Source organism: Pristiophorus japonicus, chromosome 5 (genome assembly GCF_044704955.1).
Source record: "Pristiophorus japonicus isolate sPriJap1 chromosome 5, sPriJap1.hap1, whole genome shotgun sequence".
NCBI lineage: Eukaryota > Metazoa > Chordata > Chondrichthyes > Pristiophoridae > Pristiophorus > Pristiophorus japonicus.
The window spans coordinates 60,417,398-60,441,648 of NC_091981.1; the positions used below are offsets into that span (position 1 = coordinate 60,417,398).

Below are 24,251 nucleotides of genomic sequence, written 5' to 3' on the forward strand. Positions count from 1 at the left end.
AACTGCCCTCCTGCTCAGTTTCCGCCTAGGTTCTTGACAATACAGATTCAGTTGGCCCTGAAGGAAGACAGATGATGCCTACATGTTTTTAGCACTATGGCACATAACACATTTACCTAGGAAGAAGGCTCAGTTACATATTCCAAATTTGTATCGGGCATAAACATTTAAATACTAGGGTAGATTTTGAGGTGAAGCTCAAAGTTTCACTCAACAGGAACACAGATCGTAACATCTGGTATGGATGTTAGCGTGGTGCTCCTGATTTCCCAGTCAGGTGCAATGATCTCCATGCTCAATTCTTCAATTTGCACTCCCATGCTTTGCACATTGAACTCAACCTTGCAAAATTTATCATATTCAAGTTCTTAGTTATTATTTACTTCTTAAATTCAGTTTCTAACTAATTCCATCTTAGATTACTTTTTTTTTCATTAATCCAGCTGATAAAGCAACCTCATATCTAATTATAAGGTTTAAGTTTTTGTCTAGGGACAGATTTGAATAATTAGTGGGTCTAGTTAGTCTGTGTCTCAAAAGCCCACATGGTATCATCCAATTTGTAGCCTTAATCATTCAACTGATTAATTGGTGGCTGCCCATAGGAATGCTATTTGAACAAGAGGATAGGTGGAGGTGACTTGAAGGTGGGAAATAAACTAAAGAAGAAAGAAGTTGCATTTACGTAGTGACTTTCAGGATGTCCCAAAGTACTTTGCAGTCAAGGAATTACTTTTGAAGTGCAGTCACTGTACAGAGAGAGGTTCCACAAAAGCAACTGAGAAGAATGATTAGTTAATCTGTTTTGGTGCTATTGGTTGAAGGATGAATGTTAGCGGATGTGCAGAAAGAACTCCCTGCTCTTCTTCAGATGGTGCCATGGGGTCTTTTATCTCCACGCAAGTCGGCAAATGGGGCCTTGGGTTAACTTCACAATGATACATTCATAGACTTTTCATCAGAAGACAAATTTAGTTTAGCAGTCAAATGTGTAAAGACTGACTGTTTTACTCTTATTACATGTTTTCAGCAGCGATTTGATGTGAAATTTAAAAAAATCTTTGCAGGAGGGTGAGGTAATGCTGTGCCAGCACAGAACCCGAGAGGTCGGATGTAACTTTAGAATCAAAGATCATGGTTAAAGAATTTGTAAATGACAGAGATTAACTGAAGTCAAAATAAAAGTAGAAGAAGGAGGAGTGCTTGGTTCAAGGTCTGGTCACATTTCTTCTTGTATCCTACTCCTTAGGTTTTGGTCACCTTTATCCTTGTTACACACTCCTCAAGGCCTGCTCATGATTCAAGGTCACACTTCTTCTTACACACTCCTCAAGGTCTAGTCACACTTCTCCTTCTTGCACACTCCTCAAGGCCTGGTCATGATTCAAAGGAAGACAATAATATTTCATTGTAATATTTTTGCAATGAAGTATGGCAGGCTGGACAACTGCAAAACATCCCCAATACTGCCAAGGAAATTATAATTACTTTTAAGTGAAGTAGAACGTGGATATTATGAAGAATAAATAATGTCTAGGATTGTATTAAAAGTCTGGAACACTCTGTTTTACAAAGCTACAACACTTCTATTTTACTGATTAGTTACGATGAACATTCTCTGCGATTTTTGTCCCCGAGTTTTTATATTTGTTCTGTAATTTGCTTGAATTGTACTACTGAGTACCTTTCAACTTAATTGCACTTTCAGTGCATAAACACAAACTTCATTACATTGCTGTTTAACTGCGTGGTGGCAAATGCCACCAGTGCACTTTTCTGTGAGTTTCCTTTCTATCTCATGCTAGAACAGGGTAACATTAGAACATTGTAAATGGAATAAGAACATAAGAAATAGGAGCAGGAGCCTGCTCCAGCATTTAATAAGATCATGGCTGATCTGATCATGGATTCAGCTCCACTTCTCTGCCCGCTCCCCATAACCCTTTATTCCCTTATCACTCAAAAATCAGTCTATCTCCGCCTTAAATATATTCAATGACCCAGCCTCCACCACACTCTGGGGCAGAGAATTCCACAGATTTACAACCATCTGAGAGAAGAAATTCCTCCTCATCTCAATTTTAAATGGGCGACTCCTTATTCTGAAACTATGCCCCCTAGGTTCCCCAATGAGTGGAAACATCCTCTCTGCAACTGCCTTGTCGAGCCCCCTCATTATCTTATATGTTTCAATAAGATCACGTTCTTCTGAACTCCAATGAATACAAGCCCATCTGCTCAACCTTTCTTCAGAAGTCAACCCCCTCATCTCCAGAATCAACCTAGTGAACCTTCTCTGAACGGCCTCCGATGCAAGTATATCCCTCCTTAAATAAGGAGACCAAAACTGTATGTAGTACTCTAGGTGTGGCCTCACCAATATCCTGTACAATTGTAGCAGGACTTGTCTGCTTTTATACTCCATCCCCCTTGCAATAAAGGCCAACATTCAATTTGCCTTCTTGATCACTTGCTGTACCTGCATACTAACATTTTGTGTTTCATGCACAAGGACCCCCAGGTTCCTCTGTACTGCAGAACTTTGTAATTTTTCTCCATTTAAATTATAATTTGCTTTTTTACTTTATCTGTCAAAGTGTATAACCTCACACTTTCCCACATTATACTCTATCTGCCAAATTTTTGCCCACTTACTTAGCCTGTCCATATCCCTTTGCAGATTTTTTGTGTCCTCCTTACAACTTGCTTTCCCACCCATCTTTGTATCATCAGTAAACTTAGTTACATTACACTCGGTCTCTTCATCCAAACCATGAATATAGATTGTAAATAGTTGAGACCCCAGCACCGATCCCTGTGACACCCCACTAGTTACTGTTTGCCAACCGGAAAATGATCCATTTATCCCGGCTCTCTGTTTTCTGTTAGTTAACCAATCCTCTATCCATGCTAATATATTACCCCCAACCCCGTGAACTTTTATCTTGTGCAGTAACCTTTCATGTGACACCTTATCGAATGCCTTCTGGAAATCCAAATACACTACATCGACTGGTTCCCCTTAATTCACCCTGTTCATACATCCTCAAAGAACTCCAGCAACTTTGTCAAACATGACTTCCCTTTCATAAAACCATGCTGACTCTGCTTGACTGAATTTTGCTTTTCCAAATGTCCTGCTACTGCTTCTTTAATAATGGACTCCAGCATTTTCCCAACAACAGATGTTAGGCTAACCGATCTATAGTTTCCTGCTTCCTGTCTGCCTCCTTTTTTAAATAGGGGACGTTACATTTGCGATTTTCCAATTCGCTGGGACCTCCCCAGAATCCAGGAAATGTTGGTAGTTTATAACTAAAGCAGCCATTTCTTTTAAGACCCTAGGATGCAAGTCATCATGTCCAGGGGACATGTTCATCTTTAGTCTCATTATTTTACCGAGTACGTCTTCTTTAATGACAGTGATTGTTTCAAGTTCCTCCCTCCCTATAGCCCCTTGATTATGCATTATTGGGATGTTTTTAATGACTTCTATTGTGAAGACCGATACAAAATATTTGTTCAAAGTTTCTGCTATTTCCCCGTTCCCCATTATTTATTCCCCAGTCTCAACCTCTAAGGGACAACATTTACTTTAGCCACTTTCTTCCTTTTTATATACCTGTAGAAACTCTTGCTATCTGTTTTTATATTTCTTGCTAGTTTACTTTCATAGTCTATCTTCCCTCTCTTTATTATTATTTTAGACATTCTTTGCTGGTTTTTAAAAGTTTCCCAATCCTCAGGATAATTTCCAGTTGTGCTTTTGATCTTGTTTATGACTGTATTTGTTCTATAATATTTCATTCTGTCTTTGCAGCAGCATTAATAATGTAGCAAGTTAGAACATTTATAACATATGCTCTGAGTAGTTGGCTAATGCTCAAAATTAGACACTTCACTGGTCGCATTAGTGGAGGACCCCAAATGGCAGTGAGCTTTAGCATTGATAAAAAATTATCTACATTTCTGGTCCCCAAAATTTATATTAGTGTAGGTTGACTTTCCTTAACATAATTCAGATGAAATGGTATAGAACTCATTTTGTTTTGTCTCCATATTTACACCTTTACTTCCAAAGTCCAGTCCTTTCCATGTTGTATATTAGAATATGTATGATAAGAATGAGATTGTTGGTCTCATTTCTCCATTCTGAAACAGACACATGGGATAATGGCTCCATCTAGGGCCTAATCAAGTAACAGATGAAAGAAATAAATAAAGACTTGTATTTATATAGTGTGTTTCATGATCATAGGACGTCTCAAAGCGCTTTACAGCCAATGAAGTACTTTTGGAGTGTAGTCCCAACTCTGGCATATTCAATTGATGGGCCTGTGACTATAATCATCTGGTTAAAAACCTAATGCGATGACTGACAGTGTGATAACTTTTCTCTAACTCCCCCCAAATTACAATTATATATTAAAGGAGTGGTATGCATTTTCATTTTATTTTTTAAATGGAGGATTCAGTATTCTTCATTCAGAGGGTCTTTTTTAATGTAAAATATGTATCGATTTATTGTTAATACTTGCTTCTAGTGTATCCCTAACAAGCTGACCACATGTCCATCCAAATCAGCAGCAGTGACAGATACAGTTGTGATTATAATAACAATCAGGATCTTTTTATGAATGAGAAATCAAAGTAAAAGCTAAGGCCCATAGTGAAGGACGCTATCAACATTAAAAAGAGTAGAAGGTAATTTGAGGTATGAGGTATAAGAAGTAGTGATTGAGTTTTAAAGCCTAAAGTTTGCAAGAGGAAGGAAAGACTGAGGGTGTTAAGGAGATCCACTGTTTTATGCTCCTGGAAAAGAATGAATTTGAGTAGGAGACCTAGTTGATTTCAACACAATATTGATGATTGGAGGAAAGTGAGAGTGTAGGACAGCACATTTCAAGCTTGGAAGAACAAGAGTGAGAAGTTCAGAACAGTGTTAGCCGGAGTAAAATTGATCAATTAGAAAAAGACAAGAGAGGCTATGCTGGTTCCGGGAGAGAGAGTTCTAAAGTGTACAGCCAAGATGGCTGGAGGCTCTGCCACTAAAAATGTGGCATTGGATTGGCAGGTTGGATGCAAAAAAGGCCAGAGCTGGAAAAATAGAGTGGTATGGCTGATACACAGGGCTGGAGGAGTTTGCGGAGGTAGAGCAAGATGAGACCATGAAGGAATTTGTAAATTAGGATGAAGATGATGAATTCAGCATATTGAGGTATGGGGACCCATTGGAGATTGGCAAGGGTGGATGTGACCATGAAGTGGGACTTGGCGAAGTATGGGACCTGGGTGGCTGGATTTTGGACTAATTAGAAATTAAGTAAGCTGGGAAATGTGTGGCCAGCGAGGAGATCATTGGAGACATTGACCCTGAAAGTATGGATGAGGGTCTCAGTGGTGGTGGAGGTGATGTGAGGGTGGGGACAAGTGATGTTATGGACCTTGGAAATAGGTGGTCTTGGGAATAGATAGGATATGGGGTCTGAAACTCAAACAGGTTGCCAGGTCCAAGATGTGCACTGTTGGATGACACCAAGGGTTCTCTGTAGTTTTTTTGGCAGGAGCTGAAAAGGACAGCTTTGGTCTTGTTGATATTGGGATGGGTTGTGCGGGTATATTAGTGGAAGGCATTTGAGGAGATCTGCTGACTGTTGGAACTGGTAGGACCGTTGCAAGTGAGGGAAGTGCCACAGAGATGGACGATGGGAGAATGATGGTGGAACAAAATGTACTGGTCAACTATGTTACATGCTGTGGAGCAATCAATAGATATCAATAGAATCACTATAGCTGCAGTCAGGATATAAATGAGAGGTATTAGAGCTTTCTCAGGTACAGGAGCAATATTCATGCACTGGACAGGACTGAACTTTATAGAGAGTTAGAGTTGATTATGGATAAAGACGTGTTTGGCATGAAGGAGGAAACCGACCTCCTTGGAGGCAGCATTAGCAATGAAGATAGAATCATAGAATGGTTACAGCATGGAAGAAGGCCATTCGGCCTGTCGAGCCTGTGCTGACTCTCAGCTCGTCCCACTCCCCTGCCCTTTCCCCATAGCCCTGCAAATTTTTTTCCTTCAGATACTTATCCAACTCCTTTTTGAAAGATAAGATTGAGACTGCCTCCACCATCCTTTCAGGCAGTGCATTCCAGATCCCAACCACTCGCAGTGTAAGTTTTTTCTTATGTCGCCTTTGGTTCTTTTGTCAATCACCTTAAATCTGTGTCCTCTGGTTCTCAACCCTTCTGCCAATGAGAACAGTTTCCCTCTATCTACTCTGTCCAGACCCCTCATGATTTTGATCACCTCTATCAAATCTCCTCTAAATCTTCTCTGCTCCAATGAGAACGACCCCAATTTCTCCAGTCTATCAACGTAACTGAAGTCCCTCATTCCTGGAATCATTGTCGTAAATCTTTTCTACACCTTCTCTAAGGCCTTCCCATCCTTCCTAAAATTTGGTGCCCAGAATTGGACACAGTAGTCCAGTTGGGGCCGAACCAATGTTTTATACAGGTTCATGATCATTTCCACACTTTTGTACTCTATACCTCTATTTATGAAGCTTGGAATCCCGTAAGCCTTTTTATCTGCTTTCTCAACCTGCCCTGCCATCTTCAACGATTTGTGCACACATACCCCCAGATCTCTCTGTTCATACACACCCTTTAAAATTGTACCATTTAGCTTATATGTCCTCTCTTCATTATTTCTACCAAAATGTATCACTTCACACTTTTCTGCGTTAAATTTCATCTGCCACGTGTTCGCCCATTTCACCAGCCTGTCTATGTCTTCCTGACATCTATCACTCTCCTCCTCACTGTTCACTATACTTCCAAGTTTTGTGTCATCTGCAAATTTTGAAATTGTGCCCTGTACACCCACGTCCAAGTCATTAATATATATCAAGAAAAGCAGTGGTTCTAGAACCGACCCCTGGGGAACACCACTGTATACCTTCCTCCTGTCTGAAAAACAACCGTTTCCTGTCACTTAGCCAATTTTGTATCCATGCTGCCACTGTCCCTCTTATTCCATAGGCTTCAATTTTGCTGGCAAGCCTATTATGTAGCACTTTGTCAAACGCCTTTTGGAAATCCATGTACACTATGCTTTACCCTCATCAACACTCTGTTACCTCATCAAAAAACTCGATCAAGTTAGTTAAACACTATTTGCCTTTAACAAATGTGTGCTGGCTTTCCTTAATTAATCCACTCCTATCCAAGTGACTGGTCCATTTTACTTCTCTGACCTTTCTATATATAGCTTGATTCTCCGATGTATTTAATGTGTTGTAAAATTGTCGTGAAGTGCCTTGGGACATTTTACTATGTTAAAGGCGCTATATAATAAGTTATTATTATTATTATTATTATTTGCAACCTGACATCTATCATACGCTCTCTTTTTCTGCTTCATAATATTCTCTATTTGTTACGTCATCCAGGGAGCCCTGGCTTTAGTGGCCCTGACTTTCCCCCGAGTGGGAATGTACCTCAACTGTACCTGAACAATTTCTCTTTAAAGGCAGCCATTACAGTTTTGCCTGCCAATCTTTCATTCCAGTTTACCTGGGCCAGATACGTTCTCATCCCACTGAAATTGGCCTTCCCCAGTTAAACATTTTTACTCTAGATTGCTCTCTGTCCTTTTCCATAGCTAATCTAAATCTTATGATACTATGATCACTCTTCCCTAAATGTTCACCTACTGACACTTGCTCCACTTGACCTACCTACCTCATTCCCCAGAACCAGATCCAGCAATGCCTCCTCCCTTGTCGGGCTGGAAACATATTGATCAAGAAAGTTCTCCTTAACACACTTCAGAAATTCACTCTTCTCTGCCCACTATTACAATCCCAGTCCATATTAGGATAGTTGAAGTCACCCATTATCACTATTTTGTAGTTCTTGCACCTCTCTGTAATTTCTCTGCAAATTTGCTTCTCTATATCTTTCCCATTATTTGGTGGTCTATATAAATACACCTAGTAGTGTAATGGCATCGCTATTATTTCTTAACTCTAGCCATATAGATTCTGTTCTTGACCCCTCCAGGACATTCTTCGTCTCCAGCACGGTAATATTCTCCTTAACCAATACTGCCACACCCCTCCTATCTTTCATTCCTTATCTTTCATTCCCTATCTTTCCTGAACACCTTATAACCAGGAATATTTAATATCCAATTCTGCCCTTTTTTGAGCCAAGTCTCAGTTATTGCCAAAACATCATATTCCCATGTGGCTATTTGTACCTGCAGCTCGCTTACCTTGTTTACTATGCTTTGTGCATTCACATACATACATTAAACCCATCTTAGACCATCCTGCATTCTCTTAGTTTGACCCCCACCTAATAACTTACTATTTCTTACTTTAGTGCTCTCTGCCTCTCCCAATCCTTTGAGTACTTTATTTCTCCTTTCTAATGTTCATCCTGGAGCCCCCCCGCCCCCCCCCCCCACCTCCCCCAACCTACCCACCCTCTGCCAAATGAGTTTAAACCCTCCCCATGGGTGTGGATGTGGAAGTTCCATTTGAGGTCAGAGGAGCGAGTGAGGCCAATCATGTCAATAGATAAAGAGGAACTAAAGACAGAGTTGTCAAAGTGGGGGATAGTAGCTGTTGGTTGGGCCACCTTCCAAGGAGAAGAAAATGTGGGCAAGGAGTGAGATATGATGACATAGGATAGAGGAAAGTTTAAAGGCATGCAAATTCAGGACAATGGAGGGGGTCAGTAGGATTATCGGAGTCCAAAATGTGGAGGATCCAGCAGGTCAGCTAGAGATAAAGTTTGATATTGGTCTTAGTGGTGGGAAAATGAAGCACTGCAGGAAGGTTCTTTAACAAGATTACCTAACATTAGAGGAAACAGTGACCCTAAAATTACAGCTTTCTTTTGAGGAGGACTAGTAACTGCACCGTCAGAACAGTAGAGTGGAAAAGAGGATTCCTTAAAGTTACAAGGGACAGCTTTGGAAGGGGGTAGAGCAACAGCTGCTGGGGGAGGAGGAGAGCTGCAGAATACAAATGGAATCCATCTGGAATCTTATACCAAACTGCAGCATTTTTGAAATGTCTTTGGATAGTTAGATCCTAGTGCAAGTGCAGTCTGAATCTTTAAAACATTTTTGTTTTGGAGTGCATTATTTTGATATACTTTTCTGTTCAATGTGATAGTTTTACATTATATCAAGCGTAATTAAAACTTTTAAGATTTGTGTAATTGATTTGATTTGTTTTCAATGACAACAGCTCCGAGCACCCAGATGCCAGAGGTCATCTCAGTGAGGCATTGACAGAAGACACGGGAGTTGGCACTAGTGTTGCTGGAAGTCCTCTACCACTCACCACAGGAAACGAAAGTCTCGACTTCACCATCGTCAAGCACTTGCAGCACTCTGAACAGCTCTTCCAGGTAATGCATCCCAATGAATATAACAACTCCCATATATTAATTGGTATATTCATAATGCGTTTGATTTTTTTTACTGAAATTCCCCAGATCATAATCAGCTTCGTCTTCTGCTCAATCCAGATTTTCCTTAAAGTCCTTGATCTTGTTTGTGCATGTTGTACTCTGTGTGTCCGAGTGAAAATGCACTAAGTATAGCAACAACACATTGATGGTGAAGAAATGTAGGCTATTCCTGATATCCCAAATATTTCCTCAACACACAATGACAGGGCACACAATTTGGAATATCATATTTGAACACAAGACAGCAACTAAAGCGTTAGGTGGAAAGTAACGGGAGCCACCACGCTAAGGCCTTACAGGAAGCCATATCTCCAGGTACCCATTAAAGCTGAGCCAGTTGTGGTAAGCTTTCAGACAAGGGTAAAGCATAACTATGTAGGAAGCAAGAAATACCGTGTATAGTTGTTAGAAGCACAGATCGTGCAGTGTAATTTTACTTGTTATTAAGCAGTAATGGTACGTCTCATTTGCTGTCACTTTATTAAAGAAGAACTTATATTTTTGGAAGAGAAATATTAATAAATCTCGGTATTGTATAGATTAATTTTAAAAAGTAGTTAAAGTAACAATACTTTGTTTCACTTGACAGCAACTTTTGTCATTTGAAGAATCCACGGTCATTCGGGACAGTCTCCTCGATAAGATTTCCCAGCAGACCCGTGTGCTAGAAAACCTGGCCGAGCTCAACACAGAGAAACTGGGAAGCATTAATCCTGCATTAGAAAGTAAGTGCAGATTAAACCCATAACAGGACCGACATTCACCTTTGTTTTCATCAAAACCTCTTCATACATTACTCCCTCCGGGTTTATTTTAGAAAATGGTCAATTTTTCTATTCCCCCCCCGCCCCCCTGCTTGCTAGAGCAGGTATCACTCTCTCATGTTCTAATTCCGCCCCGAAGATCTTTGCTCATTGGAGCCAATGCCAGGTTTTCGAGGCCTGCCACATCACTCCTGTTGCCATCCCAACACAAGGCCCTGCCAGAGAATGGAGCTGCACCAGGATTGTATCCAGAACATGCACATTTCTTGAGCCAGGAAAATGGGACGTGTCACACCTCCAATTCACAGCACCTGTCAAACACTCAGCGGGGTCCAGAGAGGAAAATCATCTGTCTCTACCCGAAGGATTAACCCGTCCTTTCTCGATACAGATACAAAGATTTGTGAAGTGTATTTCAAGCATTTTCTGGTTTTATTTAGAATTCCACCATTCAGTTTTTCTTTACATCACATTAATATATAAATAAGTGGATAATGTCACAGGCATACAACATTAATATTTAAATAAGGGATAATCCGGCAAGTACACATGGCATCAATATTTAAGTAAGGGGTTAATACCACAGGCACACTCATCACACATTTAAATAGGGGATGAAGTGCTTCCCCCATAAATATGCCTTAAAGAACTGAAAACATATAAAATTAAAAGGCTCCTTATGATTCCAAATTGGTGATTGATAAGTGGATGCAAAAAGCTCAGTTTGATTTTTGGGGGAGTCTATTTTCTTTATCTCCCTGTGCAAAAATGTCATTTTTGAGGCTTGCTACATCACTCCTGCTGCTATTCCAGAAGTCCTGATCAAATTCGGGGTGTTGATAAGGTTGTCACCTTTTGTCCACTCCAAAAACTGGTGGAGGCAGGCCAGAGGGTAGGGCCTACAACGAGATAATTTGCTGCATGTTAAACACACTGTGCATGTGTGAAACTGGTCATTTCAAGAAAACAGGATGACTGATACCTATGCACAGCCATTTTCTTTAAAGTTTTCCAGCTCCAGTAAAGAAGCTGTCACAGACACCATGGGCCAAGTGGCTTCCTTGTATGCTGTAATCTTCTGTGGTTCACAAACTGGGCTTTTGCTGTTTGCCTTTCAGCTATCAAAATGGCTAGTTGGGGAAAAATAATTGAGTGTTTAAAAAAGAATTATACTGGAAAAATTTAATAAAGCAATAAAATTGTTCACTGTTGACTCAGAGACACAAAAGCCTTCTGCTTTGTTTCTTTTAGTTCCGTTAATGTTTTATTATGTTTCAGTTTGAATACTGAGCTGTGTTATTTAATTATCTATCTGCAGTTGTTCCACAACTACAGGGAAATCAGGCTTTGCTCTCCAGCTGGTTAGAGAGTTCCAGCTCAGGAAATACGCTTTATGCACCAGTGGACAGACTGATGAAACAAATTAGGATCCATTTTGGCGAAAGTGTGAATGAAAGATGTCCAGGTCATTCTAAAGCAGGTATGGCAACCATCAGCTACTTCAAGTAGACTTCTATTCACCTCTGACTTAAATGAAGAAGCCAAAGTAACGAGTGATTTTGGCTCCTTTGCAAATGACAGGTTAAAAATAAAAATAATGGCGCCCCCAAGTGGCTTAGTGGGTAAATGCAATGCATAATGTTGCTATCTGACACATAAAGAAAGACGAATTTATATAGCGTCTTTCATGACCTCAGGCCTGCCTGAAATAGGAACCTGGGCGTCATTTACCATACTTGTGTGAGCTGCCAGTCTCCACAGAGAGTTCACCCATTTTAAGTAGATGAATTCCAGGCTGCTTGCCTCGCCGGCAGCAGCCCTAAGTTAGGTCCTGGTAGGGAGATGGAGATGCAACGTGGGGGTGGAGTGTGATGGGGACATTCGTGAGTAACAAGTTTGGGGTGGGGAGCACCCCTGCTCCTCCTGGCTCCACAGCAACTTTTAAAAAAATCTTATCTTATAGTGGCAGTCGCTGCTTAGGCCACAAGGACTACTGAAGAATCCTGAGAGCTTTGAGCTGTCAGCAGCATCCAATTTTGCAGAGGTTGTCTAAAACAGACAAAATAGGACCCTCATTTACATATAGGCCTAATGTCTTTTTTGGATGATCACTAGGGACGTTTGAAAAGTGGCCTGATCCAACATTCAGTCGGATGTCTTTCGGGCGTACTTTGCGGGGTGAAGTTTTTTTATTTATATTTGTTCATTCATGGGATGTCACCGACAAAGCCAACATTGATTGCCCATCCTTAATTGCCCTGGAGAAGGTGGTGGTGAGTCACCTTCTTGTTCGCTGCAGTTCGTGTGGTGAGGGTGCTTCCACAGTGCTGATAGATAGAGAGTTCCAGGAGTTTGACCCAGCGATGATGAAGGAACAGCAATATATTTCCAAGTCAGGATGGTGTCCTTCTTGGTGGTAGAGGTCATGGGTTTGGGAGGTGCTGTCAAAGAAGCCTTGGCGAGATGCTGCAGTGCATCTTGTAGCTGGTACACACTGCAGCCACATTGTGCCGGTGGTAGAGGGAGTGAATGTTTAAGGCAGTGGATGTGGTGCCAATCAAGTGGACTGCTTTGTCTTGAATGGTGTCGAGCTTCTTGAGTGTTGTTGGAGCGGCACTCATCCAGGCAAGTGGAGAGTATTCCATCACACTCCTGACTTGTGCCTTGTAGGTGGTGGAAAAGCTTTGTGAAGTCAGGTGAGACAGTCACTGCAGAATACCCAGCCTGTAACCTGCTCTATTAGCCACGGCATTTATGTGCTGATCTTCAGTTTCTGGTCAATGGTGACCCCGGGATGTTGATGGTGAGGGATTTGTTAATGGTAACGTCATTGAATTTCAAGGAGAGATGGTTAGAATCTCTCTTATTGAAGATGTTCATTGCCTGACACCTTGTGTGATGCGAATGTTACTTGCCACTTTTCATCCTTAGCCTGGCTATTGTTCAGGTCTTGTTGCATGTGGCATGAACTGCTTCATTATCTGAAGAATTGCAAATGGAGCTGAACTCTGTAATCGTCAGTGAACAGCTCCACTTCTGACCTTATGATGGAAAGAACCCTTAACCTTTTGACTAAGTGAGTGCTGCCAAACTGAATCAAATGGACACCACTAGAGTCTAGAAAGGGGAAGGGAATGCTGTTTAAAATGCCTGTAAAGCTACCTAATTTAATGTTTTAACACATTATTCTGATCCCCAGTCTTTCGAATATTCGTGAATCAGATGCTGAATCAACCTGAGCTGTCCTCTGCTCCCAACACACAGGAAGTGATAACTATCTGCCAGTTTGCAAACTATCTGACTAGTCACAACATATCAGACCTCGGCGATCACCTGACACAGCTGGCAAATGAAGGTACAATATGATGGTTTTGGCTATTTGTTTTACTGTGCGCGTACTCAAGAAACTGAAGCAGTCAGCTTCTTTCATGCTATGCGTAAGTTTAACATTGACTTCATCAACTTCAAATCTTTGCTGTTTCTATTGTTTTATTTTACAGGGTTCTCCCAATATCATTCATGTTCCATTATTTTTCTTTCTATTTTAACTCATCCCTCTATTGTTCTGATGCCTTCAAATGTTTGCATACCTCGTCCTCATCTGAGATGATTTTCTACATTAGATTTAATAAATGTACAGAGCTTTGCCAGATAGAGAATTGTGTGAGGTGCACTACCCTGCGTGCCTGAAACCTGTGCTCTTGTTCCATGAAGCTCTGTCCCAGGAGTACTAAATGATTAAATCTACCCCTATAGAGGTCACTTTAAGCTAACCCATGCAATCGGTTGCTTGTTTAACACCCTGCCCAATGGAGAGTAAAATTGGGCAGGGTATTAAATGGTTATCCCACCTAAACCCCCTCCATTCTTGCCAGATGGGTTCGGTTAAAATCACCCCCTATATCTCTTTCTAGTATTTCAAATCTACTGTTACACCATCACACCCATTATCCCTCTGTTTTGATGTTAAATTGCCAATCCCCAACAATTGCCAACAAAAATGAAGGTAGAACTTGCATTCATATAGCACTTTTCACATTCTCAGGACATCCCAAAACATTTTGCAGCCAATTCATTACTTTTGAAGTGTGATCATTTTGGAAATGTGACAACAAATTTGCACACAACAAGGTCCCACAGACAGCCATGAGAAGAATGACCAGTTAATTTTGTTGGCATTGACCAGGAAACCAGGAGAACTCCCCTGGTATTCTTTGGAAAAAGTGCTATGGGATCTTTTATATCCAGCTAAAAGGCAAACCGGGTCTGATTTCAGCACCTGAGGAGTGTGAAATGTAGCCAACAAGAATAAATTGCTGCTATTATTGTGTGCATCTCTCACTAACCTCAGTGACATAAGGAGCACAGTGAGCATGCTTTTGGATCTGTTACGGGGAGTGATATGCAGAAAGCACATTGTGATGTTCCGCCTTTGATTTTCCACTCATTAATTATAATGGACGGCAAGTCATGGACTGAGTCCTAGAGATTTTCTGAGTTGTGCTCCTTGGGAGACATGAGCACAAAATCTAAGCTGACACTGCAGTGCAGTACTGAGTGAGTTCTGCAATGGCAGAGATGCCGGCTTTCAGATGAATCATTAAACGAAAGCCTCGTCTGCCCTCTCAGGTGGACATAAAAGATCCCATGGAACTCTTTGAAGAAGAGCAGAGTAGTTCTCCCAGTGTCCTGATCAACATCTATCCATCAACCAACATCACTAAAACATTAACTGGTCACTTATCTCATTGATGTTTGTGGGAACTTGCCGAGCGCAAATTGGCTGCCACATTTCCTATATTACCACAGTGACTCAAAAGTACTTAATTGGCTGTGAAACAAATCATGATCTCCTGAGAATATGAAAGGCACAAGATAAATGCAAGTTATTTCTTTGTTTCATATAGTTTTTTTAAATCTAAACTTTGAAATGTAATGAAGCCAGGCGATTAAAAACCATTTCTTTGTTTTCAAACCTAGTCTTACTGCTGCAGACTCTTCAGTCCTTGCAGCCGGCACAGATATTAGAAACACTGGGCGAGCTACCAGCCCAGAACCTTCAGCCTTTAGAGGAGACCTTAAAGGCAATAGCTTTCCTTCTGTTGGAAGCCAACAGTGACCTGGTGCAGGCCGCCACTTCCTACCTTGCTGCAGCTTCAACAAACAACAACTTCAGAGAAAAGGTACACACTCTAATATAATAGTGAGAGATATTTTACTCTTGTGTTATATATTATAGTGACTATAAAATGAACTATATAACAGCATATGTATTAGCTACGTGCAGTTATACTTGATGCATAATGTATTACACAGAACCAGCCATTACTTTAACGTATCTATGTGTAAGTGGAGGCTTGTTCCTTGAATGCAGAAGAAGTGCTAATAATGAGTCAGAGATAGCATCCAGTAACAATGTGTATTATCTCACTCATGTGTGAGCCACTGCATTTATGGCAAGTTTCACTTACTCAAATAGTCTTTAAGCTACCATTAATTTCATAACATTGGATTCATAGTTGGCTTTTTCTTTACCTAATTGACAAAATATTTTGGAAGTGAGGATATTGCGGGTATACTCTCCATGATTTTCTGTCCGTTAATTTTAATTCATTGAATGTGCTTCCAGATGTGTGTGCATAGAAAATTACTTGATTATTTTGTCTCATATCATAGAATCATACAGCACAGAAGGAGGCCATTCAGTCCATCATGCCTGTGCCAGCTCTTTGAAAGAGCAAAGTAATTAGTCCCACTCCTCTGCTCTTCCGCATAGCCCGGCAAATGTTTTCCTTTTTACGTATATATCCAACACCCTTTTGAAAGTTACTATTGAATCTACTTCTATCACCTTTTTCAGGAAGGGCATTTCAGATCTTAACAACTTGCTGTGTAAAAAAACACCTCAAATCTCTCCTCTGGTTCTTTTGCCATTTATCGTAATTCTGTGCCCTCTGGTTCCCTCGTGCTACTGGAAAGAGTTTCTCCCTATTCACTTTATCAAAACCCCTCGTAATTTTGAACAGCTCTATTAAATCTCCTTGTAAGCTTCTCTGCTCTGAGGAGAAAACTCCCAGCTTCTCTAGCCGCTCCACATGAAGCTAGTGTTTTTCTGGCTAGATTTGTGCCAGTAATGGATGATTTAGTGAGTAACCATGTCAATCTTTCACATCTATAATGTGCACCTGTATCAACCCCAGAACAAGTGGATGAAAATCTGTTCTCTTTAAAAGCTGTAGGTTTTTATGGATGAAATCAGTTTGGTTAGGCTCAACCCTGTTTCCACTGCGTATGAATCCATAGCACAATCTAGAGCATTGGATTGGTATTTCTGTTCAGAGAGGACATCAGCAAGGTAGAAAAACACAGACTAGAAACATAGAAACATAGAAAATAGGTGTAGGAGTAGGCCATTCGGCCCTTCGAGCCCTTACCACCATTCAATAAGATCATGGCTGATCATTCACCTCATTACCTCTTTCCTGCTTTCTCTCCATACCCCTTGATCCCTTTAGCTGTAAGGGCCATAACAAACTCCCTCTTGAATATATCTAACGAACTGGCATCAACAGCTCTCTGTGGAAGAGAATTCCACAGGTTAACAACTCTCTGAGTGAAGAAGTTTCTCCCCATCTCAGTCCTAAATGGCTTACCCCTTATCCTTAGATTGTGAGCCCTGGTTCTGGACTTCCCCAACATCGGGAACATTCTTCCTGCATCTAACCTGCCCAATTCTGTCAGAATGTAATATCTTTCTATGAGATCCCCTCTCATTCTTCTAAACTCCAGTCGATCCAGTCTCTCCTCATATGTCAGTCCTGCCATCCCGGGAATCAGTCTGGTGAACCTTCGCTACACTCCCTCAAAAGCAAGAACATGCTTCCTCAGATTAGGAGACCAAAACTGAACACAATATTCCAGATGAGGCCTCACCAAGGCCCAGTACAGCTGCAGCAAGACCTCCCTGCTCCTTTACTCAAATCCCCTAGCTATGAAGGCCAACATGCCATTTGCCTTCTTCACCGCCTGCTGCACCTGCATGCCAGTTTTACTCTGCATCTGCATCTTGCTACACATGATCTGAGTACTTGATGCTTTCACTAGAAAGTGGGAAAATGTTCCTTTTCCTCTGCATGAATGTTCTTTAGCTTGCTGAATATTCGACAATTCACCAGAAAAAGTATCAATTGGAAAGAAGAAAGAAAGAACTTGCATTTCTATACCACATTTTGGAGCTAAAGGATGTCCGAAAATGCTGAACAGCCAATTAAGTACTTTTGAATTGTAGTCACTGTTGTAATGTAGGAAATGTGTTAGACAATTTGCATACAAACAGCAAAGAGATAAATGACCAAATAATTTGTTTCAGTGATGTTGCTTGTGGGATAGTAATTGGCCTAGACACCGGGGAGAAATCCCCTGCTCTTCTACAAATAGTGCCATTGGATGTCATACATCCCCCTGAGAAAGCAGACAGGCCCTCGCTTTCACATTTTATCTGAAAGATGCTACTCGAGACAGTGCAGTGCTCCCTTGGTACTACATTGGGGTGTCAGCCTAAATTTTGTGCTCAAGTCCCTAGAGTGGGACTTGAACCCACAACATTCTGATTCAGAAGCAAGAATGCTACCACTGAGCGATGGGAGAAAGTTTTAACATTGAGTAAATATTTTACAAAGCTGTTCGTTTATGGAATAGAAGTCCATCTCGTGTACTGAATGCAGACTCCATTAAAATATTAGGGCTAGAAATTGCGTAGTACTGCGTTTGGGGCGATAATGTTTGTGGGAGCGCAAAAGTATCGCTGGGCGCTACCCAATTACAGCAGACACAAACTTCCAGTTTAGCGCTCCAGGAGGGATGTGGAGCACTAAATCAAGCGCTATCACTTCCCTTGGAGCGCTAAACCAGGCAAGAGGGGTGGTCGCAGCAGAGCACTACTCAATGTCCAGTGCTGTGCTGCTGGGATCAGAGGCTCATTCCCTCCCTAAAGGGAAGGGTCATTGCTCAGGGCACTGCACAAAATGGATTGACTGCTCTGCGACGGCACCTGCAATCCACAACAATCAGCCCCAAGCACACTAACAGAGTGCAGGGCTGATCAATCGCGGCAATAGAAAAATTAAAAAACCAGCACAGAGAGTTGAGAGAAATGTTTTCGCCTATCTCACCAGCAGTCCCTTTAACTACACTCCCCAAGTGGCCGGCTGACCTCACAACGCCTCCTGCAGCTGCCAGTGTTGATGCCTGCTGATGCTGCAGGAGGCGGAAGCAAATTTAGGATCCGGGACGGTACCAGGGTGCTGCACACTGGATGATGTCACGATCTCTGGGGCGCAGGAGATCATGGCGTTAAGATTTACCACTACCGTTACCTGCAAGAGAAGCCCGGTCGGAAAGCTAGTTGCATCCCGTTATCGCCCCTCCCGAAGGCACTAATGGGAGGCAACAAGGAGGCCAATGTCTCCCCCGAGGAGTTAATAGATTCCTGGTTTAAAAGGGGCTAGAGCACACAGGCTTGATAATAAAGCACTAGGCACTAGGCAGATGAATGTATAGTGAGCCCTGACATAACTGATAGAGCAAACTGTGATTTTCATTCTTTTAAAAATTTCAAACTAAAAATCAGGAACTGAAAGTTCAGATTCTTTTAGCTTTTTAATGTAATTGCATAATATATACAAATAATCCAAAATCAGAGATGACAATTGTTTTTTTCCTGGTGTGATAGAAAATTACATTGGCACTTGCTTGCGAGAATAACTATTAACTGCACATTTGAATGAATGTTTATCTTCCTTTCACAGGCTTTGCTTTATTACACCAAGGCACTGACTCAACCCAATGTAAAGATCCAGAGAGCAGCTTGCACAGCACTGAAATGCATCAAAGTAAGTACAGCTTTTCTCAAATCCACAATATAATAATAAAAATAATAATAATCACAGGATTTATGGTACATTCCGATCATTATGCGTGCGCCAGATCTTCAACTGGAGTTATTCATCCCTACTTCTCTGCCCATTCCCCACATCTTTTTATGTTCTTGCTTTTCATATATTTATCCAATTCCCTTTCAAATGATAGGACTATTTCCAGTGCAGCAGAGAAGGTGAAGAGAAGATTTAATAGAGATTTTTAAAATGTGAGGAGGACGCTAAGAGGCTGCAGGGTGATTTGGACAGGTTAGGTGAGTGGGCAAATACATGGCAGATGCAGTATAATGTGGATAAATGTGAGGTTATCCACTTTGGGGGCAAAAACACAAAGGCAGAATATTATCTGAATGGCGGCAGATTAGGAAAAGGGGAGGTGCAACGAGACCTGGGTGTCATGGTACATCAGTAATTGAAAGTTGGCATGCAGTACAAGCAGGCGGTGAAGAAGGCAAATGGCATGTTGGCCTTCATAGCTAGGGGATTTGAGTAGAGGAGCAGGGAGGTCTTACTGCAGTTGTATTGTGTTCAGTTTTGGTCTCCTAATCTGAGGAAGGACGTTCTTGCTATTGAGGGAGTGCAGCGAAGGTTCACCAGACTGATTGCCGGGATGGCAGGACTGACGTGAGGAGAGATTGGATCGACTGGGCCTGTATCCACTGGAGTATAGTAGGCTGAGAGGGGATCTCATAGAAACATATAAAATTCTGATGGGACTGGACAGGTTAGATGCAGGAAGAATGTTCCCGATGTTGGGGAAGTCCAGAACCAGAGGACACAGTCTAAGGATAAGAGGTAAGCCATTTAGGACTGAGATGAGGAGAAACTTCTTCACTCAGAGAATTGTTAACCTGTGGAATTCCCTACCGCAGAGAGTCGTTGATGCCAGTTCATTGGATATATTCAAGAGGGATTTAGATATGGCCCTTATGGCTAAAGGGATCAAGGGGTATGGAGAGAAAGCAGGAAAGGTGTACTTAGGTGAATGATCAGCCATGATCTTATTGAATGGTGGTGCAGGCTCGAAGGGCCAAATGGCCTACTCCTGCACCTATTTTCTATGTTCCTATGTTTCTAAAAGAGCTTTGATAGGGTTAATAGGGAAAGATTATTTCCATTGTTTGGAGAGTCAGCGATCATAGGTCATTAATTTAACAGAATGACTATTTGTACTAACCGCTTTCTGTGCATGTGCCTCCCGACTACATTTACACATTCCAGAGAAACTTCAGGATGTGGTTTATCCTCCAAGGGGACCAATCAGCAATAGGTCATGTGATAATCAAAAGCCAATCATACAAATGGCTGCCATTCAGTTAGTACAAATAAATGCATCCTTAATTTAAAATGATTACTGAGTGAAGAGAGATGTTAGGAGAAATGTCTTCATGCAGGGGATTTTTAGAGCATGGAACACTTTGGAATGGTTGATACAGAGTCCATTACAACTTTCAGGGGATAATTAGATAAATATTTGAAACATATTTCAAAATCATGATGGGTCTGGACAGAGTAGATAGAGAGAAAATGTTTCCATTGGGTCGAGAACCAGAGGACACAGTTTTAAGGTAATTGGTAAAAAAAACCAAAGGCAATGTAAGAAAAAACGTTTTTACGCTGCGAGTGATTAAGATCTGGAATGCATTGTCTGAAAGGGTGGTGGAGACAGACTCAATTTTATCTTTCTAAAGGGGGATAAGTATCTGAAGGAAATAAAATTGCTGGGCTACAGGGAAAGGGCAGGGGAGTGGGACTAGCTGAGAGTCGGCGCAGGCTCGGTGGGTCGAATGGCCGCCGTCCATGCTGTAACCATTATGATTCTATGATTCTATGATATTTGGAACATAATGTGCTGAATGGTCTCTTTCTGTGCTGTAAACTTCTATGATTCTGCGGGAGCAATTTTAAGCCTACCCGCCTGTTAGCAGTCAACTCCTTTTTAGCTCTGGTTTACACCAACATGTTTTGAGAGTGGCTTTTTCGGTTTCTGTATCTCCCGAGCACTCTGACATATTGTTGGAAACCATGGTCCTTTATACACCATATTTTGACTATGACATAAACATTCCCAATCCTTTGAAAACCGACTATATATATTTTTTTCGGTCACGGGATGTGGGTGTCGCTGGCAGTGCTGCAATCCTTGCGGTGAAGGTATTCCCACAGTGCTGACTTTATTGTAGTTATTTGGTGCAACTGAATGGCTTGCTAGGCCATTTCAGAGCGCAGTTAAGAATCAACCACATTGCTGTGGGTCTGGAGCACATACTCATCATTCATAGGCTGTTGCTCGAAACGAGGATGACTTGCTTTCACTCCAAAAAAGGATGAGTTCACAGGTGTTTCTATGAAGGACCTGAACTACATCCTGAAAGGTGTAAGATGCCTGTGCATGGATTTTTTTAATGTGTGGTGGCCGTTGCACACCAGCCACCACACGGGCTTGACAGAGCTAGGTCTTGGTCCAGTGGCAAGGATTACCCAAGACGACTGGAGGCCAGCACTGCAGCACAGGCCTAGCGTGCACACATATCGCAGTGTAGGCTGGCCCATGCTGCCCCTGTGCCCCTGGCCCCAAATTCATGCTTCCCCTGGGCCCCGATCACATCCCTCCACAGTCTCTCGCCGCCTCTTCGCCCCGAGCTCACCGCTTCTGTGTATCCACCCACGCTCCAATCAGCGACCTGGACCTCTTCACTGCTGTCGCCCTCCTGCACCAGCTCGTGCTGCTCCCTAAAGTGGCATGCCTCCACACTGCTCCCAAGGCCGCTCGCCGCTTCTTTTATGGCCCAGACCTGCTGCTGGTTCTCACGCAGGTCGGGACCTCCAGCACATACAGACTGGGTAAGAATGGCACATGAGTGAACCAGAAGTGCTTTTACAACAATCTGGTAGTTTCATATTAGCTATTTTAATTCCATATTTATTTAATTAAATTTAAATTCCCCGTGCTGGTTCTTGAACTCACGTCTCCAGATCATTAGCCCAGGCCTCTGGATTACTAGTCGAGTAACATAACCACTATGCTACTGTAACCCTAATGTAAACAGTTGTAATTTGTTTTCTTCAGAACTACTAGAGACTCCCCGACGTAACATTTGTTAACGTCTTTGAAGTAAAAGCTTTACCAACTGCTATCTGTAGCTAATGGATTCCTCCAACTCATGTTTATTAGCCTAAAATTAAAGTTACATTTTATTACCTTAAAACAAATCATTAACCACTCACGGTTAACGTCATTACTAATATTTATTCCCTTACACAACCACTTTACATCTCAGAAATCAAGCAATGTATTCTTTTTACGACACTTTAAAGTCATCCTGTTTACATTGGAAAGCCTGTTAATCCATGAAACAGAGAAATTCAACCGTTAACCATTAACTCCCTAAGATAGAATCATAGAATCATGCTGGCCGAAAAAGAGCTATCCAGCCTAATCCCACCTTCATAAGAACATAAGAAATAGGAGCAGGAGTAGGCCATTGGCCCCTTGAGCCTGCTCCGCCATTCAATAAGATCATAGCTGATCTGATCTTGGCCTCAACTCCACTTCCCTGCCTGTTCCCCGTAACCCTTGACTCCTTTATCGTTCACAAATCTCACTATCTCCACCTTAAATATATTCAATGACCCAACCTCCACAGCTCTCTGAGGTAGACAATTCCAAAGATTCACGACCCTCAGAGAAGAAATTCCTCCTCATTTCCGTTTTAAATGAGTGACCCCTTGTTCTGAAACTATGCCCCCTAGTTCTAGATTCCTTGACGAGGAGAAACATCCTCTCTGCATCTACCGTAGCCATGTAGGTTACAGCACTTCAAGTGCATATCCAAGAACTTTTTAAATGTGATGAGCATTTCTTACTCTACCACTCTTTCAGGCAGTGAGTTCCAGACCCCACCACACTCTGAGTGAAAAATGTTCTCCTCAACTCCCCTCTAATCCTTCTAACCATTACTTTAAATGTATGCTCCCTGGTTATTGACTTCACTGCTAAGGGAAATACTCTATCTAGGTTCCTCATAATTTTATACACCTCAATCAAGCCTCCCCACAGCCTCCTCTGTTCCAAGGAAAACGAACCCAGCCTATCGAATCTTTCCACATAGCTGAAATTCTCCAGTCCTGGCAACATCCTCGTAAATCTCCTTTGTATCCTCTCTAATGCAATCACATCTTTCCTGTAATATGGTGACCAGAAATGTACACAGTACTCTTACTGTGGCTTAACTTTTGTTTTGTACAGTATCCCGTAGCCTTCTTAACCACCTTATCTACCTGCCCTGCTACCTTCAGGGATCTGTGGACCTGCACTCCAAGATTCCTCTGTTCCTCTACACTTCCCATTTATTGTATTGTTAGCCCTCCCCAAATACATTACCTCATACATCTCTGGATTGAATTCCATTTGCCACTTTTCTGCCCACCTGACCAGTCCATTGCTATCTTCCTTCAGTCTACAGCTTTCTTCCTCATTATCAACCACATGGCCCAATTTTGTATCATCTGCAAACTTCTTAATCATGCCCCCTACATTGAAGTCTAAATCATTGATATATATACCACAAAAAACAAGGGACCTAGTACTGAGCCCTGTGGAACCCCACTGGAGACACTTTCCAATCACAAAAACATCCATTGACTATTACCCTTTGCATTCTGCCACTGAGCCAATTTTGGATCCAACATGCCATTTTCTCTTATCCCATGGGCTTTTACTTTTCTGACCGGTCTGCCATGTGGGACCTTGTCAAAAGCCTTGCTAAAATCCATGTTGACTACATCAAACACACTACCCTCATCGACCCTCCTTGTTACTTCCTCAAAAAATTCAATCAAGTTAGTCAGACACGACCTTCTCTTAACAAATCCATACTGACTGTCCTTGATTAATCCATGTCTTTCTAAATGAAAATTTATCCTGTCCCTCAGAATTCTTTCCAATAATTTGCCCACCACCGAGGGTAGGCTGACTGGCCTGGAATTACTCGGTCGATCCTTTTCTCCCTATTTGAACAATGGCATAATGTTTGCAGTCCTCCAGTCATCT

General features: G+C 41.7%; 1 protein-coding gene across 4 annotated transcripts in view; it reads left to right on the forward strand.

Moving 5' to 3' along the window:
* ripor2 (RHO family interacting cell polarization regulator 2) overlaps positions 1 to 24,251 on the forward strand; it is a 104,119-nt gene that overhangs the window by 76,413 nt on the left and 3,455 nt on the right. For all 4 annotated transcript variants that reach the window (XM_070880676.1, XM_070880673.1, XM_070880675.1 and 1 more), the window contains 6 exons: positions 9,273 to 9,435; positions 10,088 to 10,223; positions 11,581 to 11,742; positions 13,462 to 13,617; positions 15,243 to 15,445; positions 19,070 to 19,153. In XM_070880676.1, coding sequence (XP_070736777.1) covers positions 9,273 to 9,435; positions 10,088 to 10,223; positions 11,581 to 11,742; positions 13,462 to 13,617; positions 15,243 to 15,445; positions 19,070 to 19,153 — 904 coding nt within the window. The remainder of the gene's footprint in view (positions 1 to 9,272; positions 9,436 to 10,087; positions 10,224 to 11,580; positions 11,743 to 13,461; positions 13,618 to 15,242; positions 15,446 to 19,069; positions 19,154 to 24,251) is intronic.